General features: G+C 44.7%; 1 protein-coding gene across 1 annotated transcript in view; it reads left to right on the top strand.

Annotated features, from left to right (window-relative positions):
* Positions 1-18,326, top strand: part of VWF (von Willebrand factor) — a 1,005,270-nt gene that overhangs the window by 217,801 nt on the left and 769,143 nt on the right. The window contains exon 10 of the mRNA XM_069628335.1: positions 12,553-12,599. Coding sequence (XP_069484436.1) covers positions 12,553-12,599 — 47 coding nt within the window. The remainder of the gene's footprint in view (positions 1-12,552; positions 12,600-18,326) is intronic.

Raw genomic sequence — 18,326 nt, 5'->3', positions numbered from 1 at the left:
CCAGTGAATATAGAAAGCCCAGCTTGGCAGGAGAGTGAACCAAGCTGTCAAGAAACTGTACTGAGATTCTGGGACTCGCAACCATATTTGAAACCGAGAATAAGAGGGTCGGGGACCTTGAAAGAAAAAGAAGGAAATGCTAAATAAATCCATGCTTGGCAGGAGCATAATGCAAGCTGCTTGCAAACAGCATGGTGAGTCTGGGACCCGCACCCATATTAGAGTTCAAGAATAAAGTGAGCTTTATTTGTACTTCAGGGTCAGGGATCTAACAGGAAGAGATTCTTAGAAAATGCCATATTCCCCTGGCTAGTATTTGGTAGGAGAGTGAACCAGATCTACCCAGGGAATCAACAAGAAACCAGGTTTCAGAAGAAAGCCGACTATTTATGAAAGAGTGGAAAAACCAGGGAAAATAAGGGAAGTTCACTGGCGGAAACATAGTGTTTCTGAACAGCCACCTTCTTAGCTTGTGAAGTGGAACAGGCAAGAATCCAGGGAAAGGAGTAATTCCCCAGATATTGGAACAGTGTGTCTTTGGAAGAGAACATTTCCTTTTATTAATACAACCAAAGACATGTGGAACTTTACTTTCAAGACGGAGTTTCACCATCATCTTTTGAGAAGAGAGCATTCTTGCACTTTAGATTTATGTTGGTAGTGTTGGAATTAGGGTGTTTGGACATGACTGTGACTAACGTTTTATTTGACATCCTGCCAGTTCCTTTCCGTAGTTTTCTTTGAGGCAGGGAAATCCCTCTTAGCATTCCAGGGAGGGCTTTTTCCATCCCTCTATGTACATTAATAAAAATGTATGACCATAACTTGCCACCTCCGTGTCGGAGCCTTTCTTCTGCACCTTTACAGTTTCCTATGAATATATGTGACCGACTGATCATAACGAGGGAGCCCAAACAAACCCAGGGTGGTCTGGAGGGGACCACTCTTTAAATAGTGATTTGAAATGGTGCATCCTACAGTGCTCTTTCTGCGTGAAATTGGGTAAAAAGCCACAAAGTTTGCAGTCGTGTTCTAGGGTAAAGCATGACAAAATCCACTATATACAAAACCACCGACAGTGCACAGGAGCATTTTCCAGTGCAGTTCCATGATGCCTTTGCCCACAATATATGCCAGCAGAAAAAAACATGTTCATGCTGTCTGTGCCCATATTTGTGTATCCTGGCGGCACTAATACATACCAATATTTCCATATAAGAACAACTGCATGTTTGATTTGTCTATAATGGCCATTATATATATATATATATATATATATATATATATATATATATATATATATATATATATATATATTTGTGAAAGTGTGTTTGTATGTTCAGGGTTGGCTCCAGCTCAGTAACAGCTGGTGGGCCGAAAATGTGGTCCACGGTCAGCATACCAGTTTGGGTGTACTGGCGATAGTGAAATTGGACCAACCCCACCCATTCTTCCTCCACAGGACGGGGTCTGGCCCTGTGCTATCAGTATAGGCGATTTCGGGAGTTTGCTGAATGTGCAAATTTTCCAAAAGTAGGAAGTTACGACACAATAAAACATACACAAATCTATAGCAGACCCCCACGTGTATGTCAGCTACAGACACAGGCAACGCAGGGTGGCACCACTAGTGATAACCTAAGAAAACAGGTACAAGCTGGCTCTGCCAATATATGCCATTTTCACCATGTAAGAACAAACTCTTGCTACCTTCACCAGTAAAAGATGCCATGCACAGTAAGGAAACATGTCTAGACTGATTTCACCATTGTAAGCCAGTAAGGGCTACCAAAGAGCACTCATCATGTTGGCTTTACCCTTAATGCAGGATCGGTCCTGCATCCCCGATAGACCATGCAAGGCATGGGAAGTAGAAATGCCCCTAGGTTTGCATGGCCCCTTGGGCATGCGTGCTTGGGGGTACGGAAGACTGTGAAAGGGAAACCCTATTTCCCTTTTAGAGTTAAAGCCAGGAGTGCTCCCTCAGCTGCTTGCTGAGGAAGCACTCCGTGTTTTCATTAGGGTGGCTTCTCTCATCCATCGTGGGTGGCAGATTGGCCCATTATGGCCAAGCTGCTCCTAGTGCACCCCCTTCACTCGTGCAAAACAAATAGTGTGCAGAATTTACCTAGATGCTCTGACTGTGTTAATCAAAGGTGAGTGTGCGCACATTCAGAAGCACCTTTTCACCTCTACGCGCTATTGCACAAATCAAGGCGTTCTTCTGTACATTTGAAACCGTGTCCTAAATTTACAACCGCGATGCCCTGGAGCAGATGCAGGTGATGCGCAGTGACCAGTGCATGAAGTTTGTGCCTGTTGATCCTGTGCCAGGAAACATCTGGGATGCTGAAATCAATGGGACAAGGACTGCAACCATGTTTGAAATGGCAACTGCCATTCCAGACCCCCACTCTGGGCATGCGTTACACGAGACATCTCTTCTGAGTCACCACTACCTGTGTGCAGTGAAAGGGACACTTGCCTTTGCCACTGACTGCACACATGCTGTAACACCTCAATATGGCTTTGTCGCCTGCGGAGATGATTGACCGTCGCGTGTAAAGCTGTGGTAAAAAAGTCATGCTGTGGGTCATGGTATTAACAATGATTTGCATTCTGGGACTCATAGTCCTGGAAAAGCTAAACTAATCAACCCTGGAATTTGGACACTTTGGGATCCAGAGTCAGCTCCCCATCTACATGGGCATTGGAACAGTACTATCACAGAATTAAAATGTTCCTAATTTTTACTCTTTCAGAACAGAGGAGAACGTCTTCCTTCATATTGTGCAGCCATGATATTCATTCAAGGTGGGTATTTTGATGCAGAATTGGCCTTGTTTGTTTATTTATTTATGTTTGTAAAGCGCACTAGCAGTGTTGCAATAAGAGCTTCTATGTGCTACAGTCCTATATTGTAAATAGGTCTCGGTGTGCTTCCTTTTGCTAATCCTGCATTGAGGGGCATGGACAGCTTTTTGTTGAAAGGGTGTAACATGGAAACAAAGGCGTACGACTGCTCACTTGTTGATAGGCTGTTTTATTTTCAGACTTCTGTTTGGCTGCACTTAAAAATGAGTCACCGCGGCTGCTTGAAAAGGTTTAATCCACAGAAGATTGCGTGAACACGTCGTCATAAAATTGCAACACACACAGGGAGCTTCCAGGCAAACAGCAGAGAAATACTGCAACAGGCGCTTCAGTTTTGACACGAGTTGAAGGAATTCTCGTCAGGGTCACGTGTCCTCCTCTGTGTGAAGGCATAGCGTGGCGAACCCCTACTATAGACCCCTAAACCTTGGAATACTTCACAATACAGATTGTTTCCTCAAATAATTTTTACAAACACCATTTTCTGATTGGAGAAAAACATGATCACTTTATTGGAGTCATCCTGATGGGCGGTCCTAGCTCTGCTGAGGCCACAAGTATGCCTGGCCCGCAGACACTTTTCCAGGTGGCTCTGCCATTCCCGTGTTTACATAGTTAATCTGAAAACCAGTGAGCGCGAGCGCTCCTCACTTCGGTTTCTGTTCTTGCAAGAACAGCCCGCCCTGGTATCCGACTGCCAGTTCAGCCACTCCCATATTATTTCAATGGAGCGAACCAGGCCAGTGCAATCAGTTGTTGTGGTGTCCCAACTATCCCTAGTAGTGTCAGTGCCTGTCTCACCCTATCCTGGCTCATGCAGCCAGCGGGTATAGCTCGCAGCAAGTCTGCAGCGTGTCTCCTTCTCTAGGACCGCCCTTGTAACTCCACCTGCGGCAGAAAAACAAATTAGAAACATTGCCAGAAATCCCCTAGGAAACAAGGGAACTGTTGTCAATACATGCCACACATCTTTGTTCATATCAACATCATGCAACTGAGTCTGGGAGGGAGGGAGGGAGGGTGGCTGCTGATGCCTGAGCTGCAAAGAGGAGTATCTCTCTCACCCCAGGCCATTTTATGTGCCTCCCCAGGGCCAGCTGGGGGCCCTGGGTCCATCCCCTTCCGCCCCCCTCAGGAAAGGAGAGGTAAGCCTGAAGCAGGGGGGCCAGAGGGGCGGGTTGCTATGGCAGCTGCCTCTCTAGTGCCCCCTGCATGGGCTGGGGAATCTGCTTAGCGGGGCTAACCACTATCAGCCCCTTAAGCCTTGGAACACATCTCGATACACATTGTTTGCCCACATTATTTTGACAAACCCCATTTTCTGATTGGAAACACACATGGTCGCTTTATTGGAGTCTTCCTAACGGGCGGTCCTAGCCCTGCTCAGGCCACAAGTATGCCTGACCTACAAATACTTTTCCGGGTAGCTCTGCCATTGCCGTGTTTACATAGACATAGTTCATTTTAAAACCGGTGAGCGCTCCTCACTTCGGTTTCAGTTCTTGCAGGAACGGTTGCCCTGGTATCCGACTGCCAGTTCGGTCGCTCCCATATTATTTCAATGGAGCGAACCAGGCCACTGCAATCAGTCGTTGCGGTGTCCCAACTTTCCCTAGGTGTGTTAGTACCCGTCTCACCCCATCCTGGCTCATGCATCCAGCGGGTATAGCTTGCGGCAAGACGGCAGCGTGCCTCCTTCTCTAGGACCACCCATGTAACTCTGCTGACCCTTTGGGGTGGCCCCCCGTGACCCACAATGCCCCCACTAGCACATTCCTACTTTCATCACATCATACTCACCATCTCCCTTTATGAGTATCCTTCTTTAGTCAGCACTCTGCGCAGACCCAAGTTAAAAACATCTATACTCTTGTCAGACAGGTGAACCCCACCTTTGCAAAATGTACTTGGTCATTCTCGCAGAACATCCAGTGTCGAATGAAACCCAGTCCTTCCTCCTTCATAAACCTTTCCATGTTTTTAGTTAGGCGTCGCCTAGACTTTTCCATGGCCATATTTGACCCTGCTCCTCGCCACACACTTTTTTGTAGTACCTCAGACCACACAATCTCAGATTTTGGGAGCATGCACCCTAATATTTTGATGCCCTTCTGCATGCCCTTCAATAACCAGCCTCTACCCAGATCAGCGAGGTTGTTCGCTCCAAGGTGCACAATGAGCAACCTAGGTTCTCCAAATCTTTCCAGTTGCATGCACCCACAGGGAACCAATGCATGCCATTGCATGCCCCATTTGCCCAACCAGATCAGCTCGATGTTCTGCAATCCTAAATGGACCCCTCTTTTTGGCCAAACCTGTGCTCGCTTCTCTGCTCGCATGATGGAGTGACCAATGACCCACACTGTGCGACCTGCTGGTTTTAAAACAAACTAAACCAAATGTTAATCCTCCATTTTGTGCTTCACCCAGGTACCTATTTACCAGCCCCCTTATTTCTTATAACCTTCTTTCATCCCTCTGAGTTCCCCCCAACACGGGCTGCAAACCCCACTACTGCCCCAGCTCCCAGAAACCCTTTATTCGCTGGTGGCAAAATGGAGTCCTGTCCCTTTGGTCTGACATATAATCTGTAATGACCATAATCCCATCTACCCACTTTCTTTATGGCTGTTCCTGGCATTCCCACCTGGAATGCGGTGGTGCTGCCCCTATTCTGAACCCATGCAAGAACCAACCGCTCCAGTGACATCCCACTTTATTTAATGCTGCTGCCAACACTCTGTAAAACTGAAACAGCGATAATGGGGAGCCATACTCTTGTACTAGCATGTATTCACCCCCGGTGGCCTAGCCAACATGTAACATGAAAGCAACCCACATAGTCTACAGAAGCACAGACAGACGCAGAAACTCTCAAGGTTCACCCTAACTGTGCCCTCAATTCCACTTCCACTTCCCTTTGTTACGAGTACATTCCTTCTATTTGTGGAGCACTGCCAGAATAAAGCAGTAAAAGACACAGGGGCAGCTTAGGTTATGTTCATGATCCCCATCGGATATGTTCTTCCTCTCTCACCTGAAATACCCCCTCTTCCACGGCCTTCAGCTCACCCACTTTTGGTGGATGACCCTTGCTTTGTACTCATTTCAGAGTCATTTCAGACCTCATCATGTCCATATTATTATTATTATTAGGGTATTTATTGAGCGCTTCAGGAAGCAACAGAGCACTTTACAATCATAAGGGATTTAAACATGGTGTGGGAAGCAGAAAAACAAGGGAGTGAGGAGCTACCAACTGGGCAGGGGTAGAGTGGGTTATTTGTCAGCAAGGGATCTAGAAGCAAGCAGGGGAGGAAATGTGGGGCTCAGATTACCCAGTCTAAGGTAGGGTGGGGAGTGGAGGGTGTGCGGACCTAGGTGTTAGGGAGCACTCATTCCTTGAAGAGGAGGGTCTTGAGCTCCTTCCTGAACTGTAGACATGTGGGAAGAGTCTGATATTGAAGGGGAGGAAGTTCCAGAGTCTAGATGGCCTGTCTTCTGGTTCTTTCCTGCCCACATCATAAACCTTACAAGCTTGCACGTGTACTCACTTCTGGTGGATCGTAGACCTCCAAAGATGCTGAGATTCTCAGTGAGGTAGCTTCGGGACTTCAGAGTGACAGCCTTGTAGATGATGCATCAGGATTTGAAGATGAAATAGGTTTGCAGCGGGAGCCAGTGCAGATCGATTAGGGTCAGAGTGATGTGGTCGAATTTGCGGAGACCTTTGATGAGTCATGCTGCAGCAAGCAGGACACATTTTAGGGGTGTGTGATGAATCTCGGGGTATCGTCACTGCTTTAGATGGGGAAGCCCCCAACCCCCATGAGTCCAGGGTGGTGTGGTCACTGCCTGAAAGTCCCCCTGGGAGTTATAGTCAGCAGGAAGATCTCATGTGAGGTGTACCCATTGAGATCAGTGACCATATAGGGAGAACGCCGTACCCCTTTGAACCAGCCACCTTCCCACAAAACCCTTCTCTTACCCCTCCACCAAGTGCCACAATGTACTAGTGTGATGCCCCTCCAGTAGAGACCACTGGAGAGAAAGGCACTCATATGACATCCAATGGCAGCATTGGGACGAGGAAGAGGGCATGGGTAATGAAGATTATTAACAGGAACGAAGGCATACGCTCTAGACTTTGTGACAACGTGATTGGTCAGCTGTCATTGAAAAGCAGAGAGGGAAGAAAACAATGGAGTCTTCGATCTCAGCTTGGTGTGGACCAAGCACTTTGCATGTGCTGGGCAGACCCACAACAGAGAGAAGCCGATGGTGCGCATGAGGAAGGCAGATCCGCGGATGACCAACAACGCAGGTGACAAACCGGAGAAGAGGAAACTTACCTGCCGTTTCCAGGGCTGCTCTGTTGACAACAAATCAATGACAAACTTCAGGAGAGGTACGCCGGGGACCGTGAAAGTTCCAGCTGAGCCCGAGAAGCCACCACAACTCCTAGGAGACCCACAAACAACCAGAGAGACGCGGCCAAGGCCCTACAGGCACGCGGTGGCTAATCTAAAGGTTGGGGAGATCCTGAGAGCATATGGGGCACGAAGCGAAGTGAAAGAAGAATATTCACCGGGGCAGATAGACCTAGTGGGGAGGGTCTGGGAGCCACTGCAGAAATACATAACGTGAATAGTAACAGTGGGGAATACAAACTATGCAGACTGAGAGGACCTATGATTTGTACAAGTCTATACGGGCACACTATATCCTGCAAGAATTTAGCAACCCGATCACAATAGTCCCTGTGGATTAGACAGAGTGTTTTGAACGGCAACCGGGCCTTTATTGGCAACTAGTGGACGGTATGTAAGGCAGGAGAGATATGCGTTCAATGGCCCTGCCCTAGCAAAATCCTGCCAGCCGCTTTTTGGTGATAAAAGAACGTGAGGGTGTGACCTGGCTAGCCTGATATCTGAAAGGAAGTGAGGAATGAAGAAAGACTCAGAGATTGTTAATCTAAAGGACAAGGAGGGGACTAAAGATAGAAGAGAGGGACCATTGGTGTATAAAGAGAATGCCTACCTAGACGAAAGTGCCTTATAAGAGTCTTATAAGTAGCTTATGAACACTTGTGAGAAACTAGTGGATTTTTGGAACAATGATGAGAACTTATATGACACCAAAATACTTACTGTAGCCTTATAAAAATGTATAAGTTTGAAGAAGCATTTATATAAAATCTTATAAGATTTGGATAAGATCCTTATAAGAACATTTATGTTTGTATGGGTAGTTGACAAATCAAAGACGGTTTGGTAGAATTTAGGAAAAGCTAGTGTATTAATTACTGTTTGTGACATTTGTTGTTATTACCTTATACTATTATTAATATCAAAAGGATGGAAGGTTAAGCCAATGAGTCAAGAGTATACATTGTGAAATATTGGTTGCACACAAATGACTTGAGCAGCCAGCCAGAAGCATGCACCCTGCTATAATATATGGATGGACATTTTAGTTTCTGGGGTTCATAGAACAAAGCATGCCACTTGAAGTGTCCTCACAATCTAGTGTTCATGGGGGAATGCCTTCTTTTTGATGACTGTGTGGCAGGAACGTCATTTCACCAAAATGCCAGGGGTAGAGGAAGTGACATCACACGACTCTTGACATCTGATGACATCACAGGAAGTGATGTAATTTGACCCCACCACAAAGTGATATCATGGCAAGCGATGGGACACGACCCTTGACAAAACAGGAAGTGGCATCACATAGCATTGTTTATAAGTACACTACGAAAAATATGGTTACTATATCACTGTAAAGTGATATACATTTCATACAAGATGGATCACCATATGTATCATTAATATCAGTGCGTATAGGCCCATATTACCAAATTACTGTGAATGCAAGCAGATATCCAAGGCCAAACGATAATGATTTGTTATTATATAGCACTTACATTTAAGCGCTTCATATAGAACAAATATACATACAATATCACTCAACCTGTGTTGGTGCTCATTTATCAACCTCAGCAGGATGAAAGGCTGAGTTGACTTTGCTGGCAGTCGAACCTGTAACCTGCAGATCACACACACACATTGCAGCAGTGAGCGCTCAACCCACTGAGCTACCTTACCGACTATGGCTATAAGAAAACCAGCCACTCCTGAAACAAAGAGCCACATGCTGCTGGCTACCGCCTAGGAGCCTCAATTTAAATGTTTGTTTAATGGTTTTTAGGGGTAGCAACAGAGACCACAGGGGGAGCAAGGGAGAAGGTGCGACCCCTAAATGATGTCCCTGCTTTGTGGAAAATATGGCCCTGATCAGTCTACTTAATACAGACCGGGAGAGAGTTTCAAAGTTATGCACGGGGCACTTATACTATGCAACATCCAGCCCTTCTATGTGAAAATGTCTGCAGCAAATTGTAGTCATGCGAAAATGTAGTTAACAAAAAGTCATTTAAAAAAATGTAGTCATTCAATACAATTGAAGCAAAGTGTGAAAATGTTGCCAGTAATAAGGTCGCCAAAAAAGCAATTTTTAAATACACACAATCACAAGGCATTGACCAGAACAATGGCCCAAAACTTTAATGAAACCTCCACAATCATCCTAACTTTGTTCCTAAACCTTCTAATTCTAAACACTATCATGAACGTGTACAGAACACTAACCCTTCAGCACGCTAACGCACTTTATGTGCTTGTTACCCAATAGAAAATCAATGGAAAATGAACAATGACCTAATTCCAACCTCATCACCAGCTCTGCACAAATGACACCCCTTGACCTAATCCAAACCCTTGCTCTAATCCTAGCCTTAGCCTTACCAGCCCTGCAGCAACTTTCCAGACCCTAATTCTTACCCTAATTCAACCAAAATCTTTACTCTAACCCCTATCGTTACCCGAACCGCTATTCTAACCCTAAACCAGGCAACCAAAAGGCTACAAAACCCTCCTTAACCCTAACAATTACCCTAGCAATATGTTTGGACACTTTTCAGCTGCATCTTTTGACAACCTTTTGCTTGGCAACTTTTTCACTGCAGAGGTATTTTCACCATGACTTTTTCACTGACTACATTTTTGCTGGCAACTTTTTCAATGGATACCCAACCAGTGCTAAAGGTCTTGAGTGAAAGCCACTGTAGGCACCTTAAAACAGGGAAGCTATAATCATGCTTGTGCAATCTTATCAAGAGTTTCACACTTACGTTGGCCCATGGTGGCATACGACAAGGATGATGGCCACTGCTTTAAGCACATACAGTAGATGTAGACAACCCACAAGGAAATCATTGTGGGATCCATAGTCACCCATTGAGTTAACCAGACCTGCCTGTTGTGGAAGGTCAGAAGACAGGGTGCGGACACTGTGATGACCTTTTCATGAATTACTTCTTAACTAATACATATAAGGCCTAACTTCCCCTATTGCTATGGGGTGTTCGCTACCAATATAAATAACTGAGGTGCTCGTAGGTCATCAGGAAATGTCCAAATTGAAGAGTCAGCCGTCCAAAAAAACAAATTCTAATTGACCCTACCCTTGTTCAAAATAAACTAAGGTCAGGAGATTGACTCCCTTCTCCTGATGATGCAGTGGTCTGTTTGTAGTTTCAGAATGTATCTTCTTAATATCCAATCTTTAGGTAGTCTCTGGTCACCTTTCATATTATATAATCTCGATGGCTTTTCTCTTATAACTAGGGAGAGCTCTCCAAGTGTTCTTTCCTGCACTTTGTTTGTCTTTTAATCCAGGCTGTTTGGTCCTGTATATCCTTGTGGATATATTTTCTTAAGTGGGATATAATATCTGGCTGATTAACATTCTCTTTTTTTTAAGCTTTCGTTCATCCGGGTTATCTTTCATGTTAATGGATTCTCTTGACTTCTTTTCATAGTATTCTCTATCTAATCTACTCCATTCAGTGTTTTTCAAACACCAGCAGATTCATTGTTACCCAATTATTATAAATCTCTTGCTCAAGGTTTCTCTGACTCTCGTTTATGACAGTTCAAATTCCTCAACTTGGTATTTAGGGTTTCATTCCACTGGGGCTAGTTCCCTTCACTCAATATTATCCTCTCTCTAATATAGTCCTCTCTGTATCTCATGAATGATGTAATATTCTCCCCTCTTCCCAAGGTAATCTTATCGATGGTTTAACAGTCTCTTTCTTTTCATTAGTGTTAGAGTTCAGGTTTGTACATTTTGCATTTTGGACTCTGCGACGAGTTCCTCTGATTACATAATGAGTCTCACTTGGGCAACTGGTCCTCTCGTTCTCCCTGTTACCTTTAGTATCACAAGAGAATGTCTTTAGAGCTTGTAGTTGCTCAGGACCTCCTCTCTCTCATTTGGTTTTTCTGTCCGCTTGCTTACACCAGTGTCTGGCTTTCACTCTTCTCTTCGTCTGGCGTTCTGGTGGCCCTTCTGGTAACCGGCCCAGAGGCTGATATAGCAGCAGGTTGGTGTTGGCATAGTCAATCAGGCAAACTGCCCACCAGCGGGATTCCTACTCCCGTTTCCTGGGTGCCACCCTGACTCTACACGCCCTGAAGACATGGATGCCAGGAACGGACAGCGTGTTTGAGGTGAGGGGGTGTGGACTCAGGCAAGTAAGTGAGTGTTGCTTTTTTAGTGAGCATAATGAAAAATTGAGTGGGTGGTGAGAAGAAGCCATAACCTTTCAAGAGATTTCTTGGAAAACAAGCTTCTACCAGAAAGTAAAGCCTAACATCCAAGTAACCTGACTATCTCCTAACACATCTCTGGGTGCTTATTGCTTATATTGTTTAAAAAGTTGGAAAATCACAGGGTCTTTATTCCTCTGATGTCACCGAGTTTTTTTTTGGGAAATCAAGATGCACAAGAGAAATCTAGGTGCCTTCTTCAAGAAGAGCATATGGCCTCTTGCTTCTTGTTGTTGACCAGCTGCTCTCTGAACTCCATCAACACGAGAAGATAAAGCTTGTGATTAAATTAGACAACAAATAATTTGAACCATCTAGACCTGTATTTGAGTGTTGGCTCTAAGGACTCAATTTGGCTAAATAAAAATATTTTGAAAATGTTTTACAAAGAGAGAAATTGTGGAATTGACTTTCATAGATGGGAAAGGGGATTATGTCACCAAATCAATATTTCAATGTGACGCCATTAACACATTCGCTGAAATGATAGATGATTTTGCGATGTGAGGTTTGGCAAAAATCATCAGCGCTTTTTATACTGGGAAAGACAACCTGCTCATAGCGCATGCTGTACGTGAGTTGCATGAGAGAATACGGTTTCAACAGATTTTGGATGGGTATTTCTTCTGACCTGGGCAAAAGTCCATGTTAATTGTCCCTGGGATGCAGAGTTGGAGTTATTCTTGATGTTGGCATAGGGAAATTCCCATAACACAAGCAATACTTGTTATCTGTGTCAGCTGGAGATTCATATTTCTTCTCATTAATATTCATACAAGTTTATATGAACACAAAAGGCTTCTGTGCCACTACTATCTGCTGGTATTGCAGATTTGTGCCAGGGTTACCGCACCACGCGCTATTTGATTGTCAAGAAATCAAGGCCTATGACATAGAGTGTGGAAACCCACCTCTCCAGTAGCAGGCGTGTATGTGTCCTTGTCATTCAAAACGATTTAGTGACAAACTCCGATTGTAACCCCCCCTTTTTTTTATATTACAGCATTTGCAGACATGGCCAATGGGTTTGCGGCAACGAAGACTGCCCAGGTAAGTTGCTATAATTTTGTCAACAGTGCTGCCTAAAGATAATGATGTAGGCTCATGAATAAAAGTCCAAAGATATTGTTGCATACCTGGTATAAAAGCCTCACAATCCATTCAGATAAGTTTCAAAGATTCTGAAATATCTTTTTGGCAAACTCTACATAGTCTCTTCTCTCTTGGAATTTTCCATCTCAGACCCTTAACCACCAAATTAAGCAATACATTGAAATGAAATCTCAAATGAGGTGCTCTTGAAAAGAGTGCAGGAAACTATGATACATATATTGGTTACTGCCCGTGTACAAGATGGAGATTAGCATATTCCTTGTGAAGTTGTGAAGCTAAAATCCTTAGTCTATTTATGTGCCAATCCCACTCAAAGAGTTCTGTTTTAACCTTAGCAGGGACATTCACCAGTAATTCTTCATTAGCGTCAATCTACTGTCACTTGGCTGACCAGTGATTCCATGGAAGAACGATGATTTAACATGGAAACTGTTGACTCACTTGCATTGCCCTTACAACGCTCCATTTTAAGTCCATCCTCTTTATACAACCAGAGATAGATTTTGTATCAGTATGGCAATGTCTCCTGGAATCTAGAAGCATTCATAGCGAGCAAGCAAATCCCATGACTAAGAATGCATCCAATTCTTTTCACATTAAGCTAGGTATTAAATTTGAATTGAGGTGGAGAATTACTGAGCTCTAATCTATCAGTGGGAAACTGCATTTACATGTGAGCCGAATCATCCAGGCTTTGAGATAGAATGGAGTTCAAAACGTTTCGAACCTTTGTTCTATTCAACGAGGTTAAATGTTTACCTTCAAATTGGGTTCATCATGCCTGGGTGACATTCCGTTAATGAGGCAACTTCCACTCTTTCATCAGATTTTTTGGCATAGCTTCAGAACGTTGAATAATTAGAAATTGAGTAAGAGGAGAGCGGCAGTAGATGGATTGCTGACACAGATGGCAGCGGTGACATTGACGCTGCCACTTCAGATGTGGATGCCTCTGTATCTGCATTATTGTGCGAGCCCTCTGAAATCCAGCAGGTAGTAATTTCTCTTTGGATTCCGTTTTTTGTCTACTTAGTTGAATTCTTTATCTCTTTTGGCTTCATCAGTGCTTGCTCAATAAAGGCTTGCTGCATGTGAGCAATATGGAGTGCCCGTAAACATTTCCTCGAGGATCTATGTGTACTATTTGAAGTTTTTAAAATATTTTTTGGCTTTATAGTTTCTGATGGTTTATTCTTAGATTGTAGCGAGATAGTCTTCTTGGAGGCAAATGTAACTGGAGATGATCTAATAGAGAAATTGAAGCGGAGCCCCATCACACAAATTAACTGTAGGAGGATGTCTAGACTCTGAAAAATTGATCAAATGACTGCCACCAATTTCAGTAACAGGTGCTATATTAGACACTTGATGTTTTAAGGAGGTTAATCTAATGTTTCACTTGGACACAATACTCTGGGAGCATTGGAGTTTGCCAACATCTCCGTAGAGGGCTCTGGGGAAGAGATCAAAGAAGGATTCTAAGAATAGAGGTGCATGACAGGAGAAGCTAGACCCGTCAAAGCCGGAGAATAGCGGCGTCTGCCATTCCTAGATTGTTCTGTGTAGATTTACTCCTCTGGTTATAATGAGCTGGGTCCACTGTATAAAGAAGCAAGAGCAGGTAGAAAAAGAAAGAAAAAAGAGCCTAACTTTGAGTAACTCACTGAGCAGAGTGCTTTCTTAGGGTCAGATTCAGCAAGCAGCTGGAAGACTGGAGCTGTGAGTCGATGCGGCGGGGACAGCAGCACAGATTGTTTTTACTTTAGACCTTAAACCATGAGGATACACCAACCAGGGCCCGAAGTGTTGCCGCATTAGCTGTAGGACGCAGCCACCACCATCAGTGGGCCGCCACGGGGGTACTGCGGGAACTGCCAGCTATGTCAGCATCTATGCTGGCCTCTGGGTCCTTACAAAGGGACAGCGTCGCTGCCTGGATCCTCTGTGCTGCACCTCCACTCCGCTACCAAAAAAGGTTGCTCCAACAACCGGACAATATAGCAATTCTCGCTCCTGTACAGGAACTGGCAGCTACTCCTGCCGCGTACATTTTTAGAGAGTCCAGAGTTCAGTGGAGGGGTACTGTGCCCACCTGTCCTAAAGGGCCATCTTTCTGAACAGTTTCTATTTCAACTATTGGTTTCTTTGATAAAGCTTGTGCCCAACCTTTTATATCTTAAGAATTAATTCTTTATATCAAGAAAATGCCCTGGTCCATGGGCCAATCCGTGCCTGTTCCAAAGCCTTAAAGCTCCTGAAAACTCTACCTATGGCTATCAGGGCCACCTCCAAACATGCATAGAGTCTTTCGTCCTTCTTTCTAAATATAAGACCTCCCACAAATCCTGTTTATTTCGCGGTTGGGGGGTGAGGGAACACATCCCTCCGCTGCTTGAGTTAGAATGACCATGACTTACTGTACAGTGAATTTCTGGGTGCAAAGGCGGTGATAAGTCATAAATCCTATGTCCCCTGGGAACGGCACAGTAATTACCCGAGAATATATTGAAATGCATTAAACATCTCGCACTTTCTGAGTGCACTCTGCTAAGTGCCTTGGTTGCAGAATGACAGCATTCACTGGAAGGCAGGCATGCAAGATTGATGCTGTGCAAACCACAAAGGACAATGTGCCTTTTTACCAAGGAACGGAAAATATGCTTTGCCGCGTGCACACAATAGTTCACTGTGTTGGCTGCTTCGAACAATGCCGAGCATAGCTTTACTCATTCCTTCTCTCATTTCATGCTGTTTTTACACATTTTTGTTTTTTAACTAAATAATTGCTGCAGATTGAACAACCACAATAACTTCTCTGAACTCGCTATGGGGGGGGGGGGTCCTTTTAAAATATATGGTAATTGCATAGAGGGGACCACCAACGCTTGCACGTACGTGTTGCTGGGCCCTGAATGCACATTTCGCCACCCACACAGTTTAGTGTAATTGTAAAGAGTAAATTAAGGTGAAGTCACCTTTATTCTCTGATTTTTGAGAGATAAAACACTGCCAGCAAATTACGCTTTGCAGGTAGTATTTTAAAATGGATTCCTATGGAATCCGTCAGCTGTTTACCAGGTGTAAAATGCAAGGTGCATTCTCTAGGAATCCATTGCTTTTTACACCTGCATGAACATCTCATGCAGTCATAAAACCTGGTGCTCCTCCAGGACAGAGGATGAAAGCAAAGCGAAGTTACAAACTCTTCTGTCCTCTTGCGACTTCAAAAGGAACAAAAAGACATTTAAAAGTAGGAAGGTACTTTTACGCTTTCACTCTGCACTCCTCTCAATTGAATGACCCCACAAATATGAAGACTGCATAGCTAAAAGAGTAAATATCACCACACGCTCTGTACCAACGTGTTCTAAAATGTTGGTGGATAGTGTGAAAAGTCTAATTCACAATGATAAATTCTACTTTTGGATGAACTTGTTTGCATAATTCCACTTGAGATACCCTGACTACAGCCTGAAGATCACCTTCATCTATAAGAGCATTTCCATCCCTGAATGTCTTAGGCGCCCAGGCATTATGCAGAAACTACAGGAGCACCCACCCATCCCCTGGCAGCACTAAGAACACCTACTAAGCACCTACTGCATCAAAAGTCCATTGTCAATGTGGTGGGGCCCACGGTGCCTACCACGCAAAATGTACAGCAGGTACCTGAACCACTGTAATGCATGTTTATTTATTTTCTTTAATCGCCCAATACCGTACCCGAGTTTTGTTTCTAACCGTGGATCCGGGATTTGAACCTCTGTTGCTTTGCGTAGTCTTGCTTCCAAGACCAGGCTTCCAAAACCAGCGCGTTGCCCCTTTGCTATCCTCCGTTTACACATTCAAGCTACAAACACAGCAGATCCCACCGGTGTTCCTTCAAATGCCCTGTGGGGATTCACCTCTGATGCTATTAACTATATGAATCAGGCAAGAGGTAAACTCCTTTACTTTGAACGGTTTGGTGCTGCTTCTCCATGGCAATATGCAAGCAAAACCAATTCCAAGGAAGGAGTGCAGAGGAGAGAGATGTGACACTGTTTAACACAAAACCTGCCTGTGGAAATCCAAAATGGCCACCCATCTTTTTTTGACATGACTTTCCCTTGTCACACAACGAGAAATGCACACCTGGGAAGAAAAGCCTGGGTAAAGGATAGTAAGCTAATAGGAAGGCTGAAAGGATAGGGTGAATTCCGCTTCCAGTGAGACATCAGGAGTGTAAACGTGTACCTCTGAAAAGGGGTGGGAGGGGGGGGGGGGTTGAGAAGTATCCTGAGCCAGAGCCTCATGTAAATAACTGAAGATGGTGAAGAACTCTAACTCTGGCTCTGCTGTGTAATAATGTTCAGAGAGGATGTTAAGGTGAGTAAGGATAGCTCAGGGGCAACGCATTTGTCTCGGAAGCAAGGCAACACAGCACAACACAGGTTCGAATCTCGATCCTGCACTTAGAAACCACTCGGTATTAAGCACGTTATAAAAGACCAATTATATTTATAATTGGTACTAACCTGGATTTATTGTGAATCTACAGGCCTGAAACAGTGAATCAAACTGCAGGTGGCATGCTCCCTGAAGCTGTGCAGCACCTTGCAGCTCTGATGGAATGTGTAGCAGTAGCATGCTGTGACCCTTTGAGCTGGGAGTGTCCTGCAGGTGCTGTACCACTGTGCACTGCCACCTTCATGGCCGGAGCACCGCGTCTTTGGAGCTAGTGTAGCGTGGAGGTACCACAACCTTGCACACTGTGACTCTAAAAGAGGCCCTGGACATGTTAAATGGCCTTATATTGCGTAGTGGGAGCAAGCCCAACCTCTTTCCCATAAGAAGATTTAGAACTAGAATAGGTAACCACACAAAAGAGGCCCCTGATGCAGAGTCCCACCGGGAAATGTCCAGAGCTCCCTGTAGGCCAGTCTACCCCTGCTGGGTTCCTGAGGGTATTGTGTCTTGGAGGTGCCATACCCCTGCTCGGTGCAATTAGCATTCTTTAATATTATAAACATGTGCACATCACATGATACCCTGGCACTCTGAATATATGATTCCTGGAGGTGTCCCCATGCTGGGGTGTTTTGTCGTGGAACCCCAAAAATTGTAGCAGGTTCTTTCAAGCTCTCTGGCTATGCTCACTAGATCAATTAGGGAACCACACGGTCTGGGAAAGTCCCAATAGAGGAGGAGAATGATGAGGTGAACTGAAACACTCTGGAGGGAGATGGGACCACAAAGCACGTGCCAATCATTTGCCCCAGAGTTTAGTAAAGAATGGTTCAGCCAATCTCCCGCCTCATTGGGGCAATGAGAAGGTGACTTGCTTTCAGTGAATTACAAAGTAGAGTTGGAGAGCTGGGTCAGGAGAAGAGCATAGAAGGTGAGGAGTGAGAGAAGCAGATTTCTGGGCAGTTAGCCCGGACCTGGGGGTATGTTGTGAAGAGCCTGCTGTGGACTATAACAAAAGTCCTGGAAGTGGCCAGGAGATCTGGGAGCTTTGCTGTTGCTACACTTCTGGAGCCCAGAAGAGTGACCATGAGTTTCCAGGAGGGCAACCGGTCAAGACTTGAGAGTCGCGTCGATTAGGTAGACCTCCGTCCCTAAGTACTGAACAGGGAAATAGCTATGACTCACTGTCCAGTCTTTAGGGCCACAGGTGGCAGG

This window comes from Ambystoma mexicanum, chromosome 12 (assembly GCF_040938575.1).
Source record: "Ambystoma mexicanum isolate Mex_15411 chromosome 12, UKY_AmexF1_1, whole genome shotgun sequence".
Lineage (NCBI taxonomy): Eukaryota > Metazoa > Chordata > Amphibia > Caudata > Ambystomatidae > Ambystoma > Ambystoma mexicanum.
The sequence above is the reverse complement of the archived record's forward strand: the minus strand, read 5'-3'. Positions and strand labels throughout refer to the sequence as shown.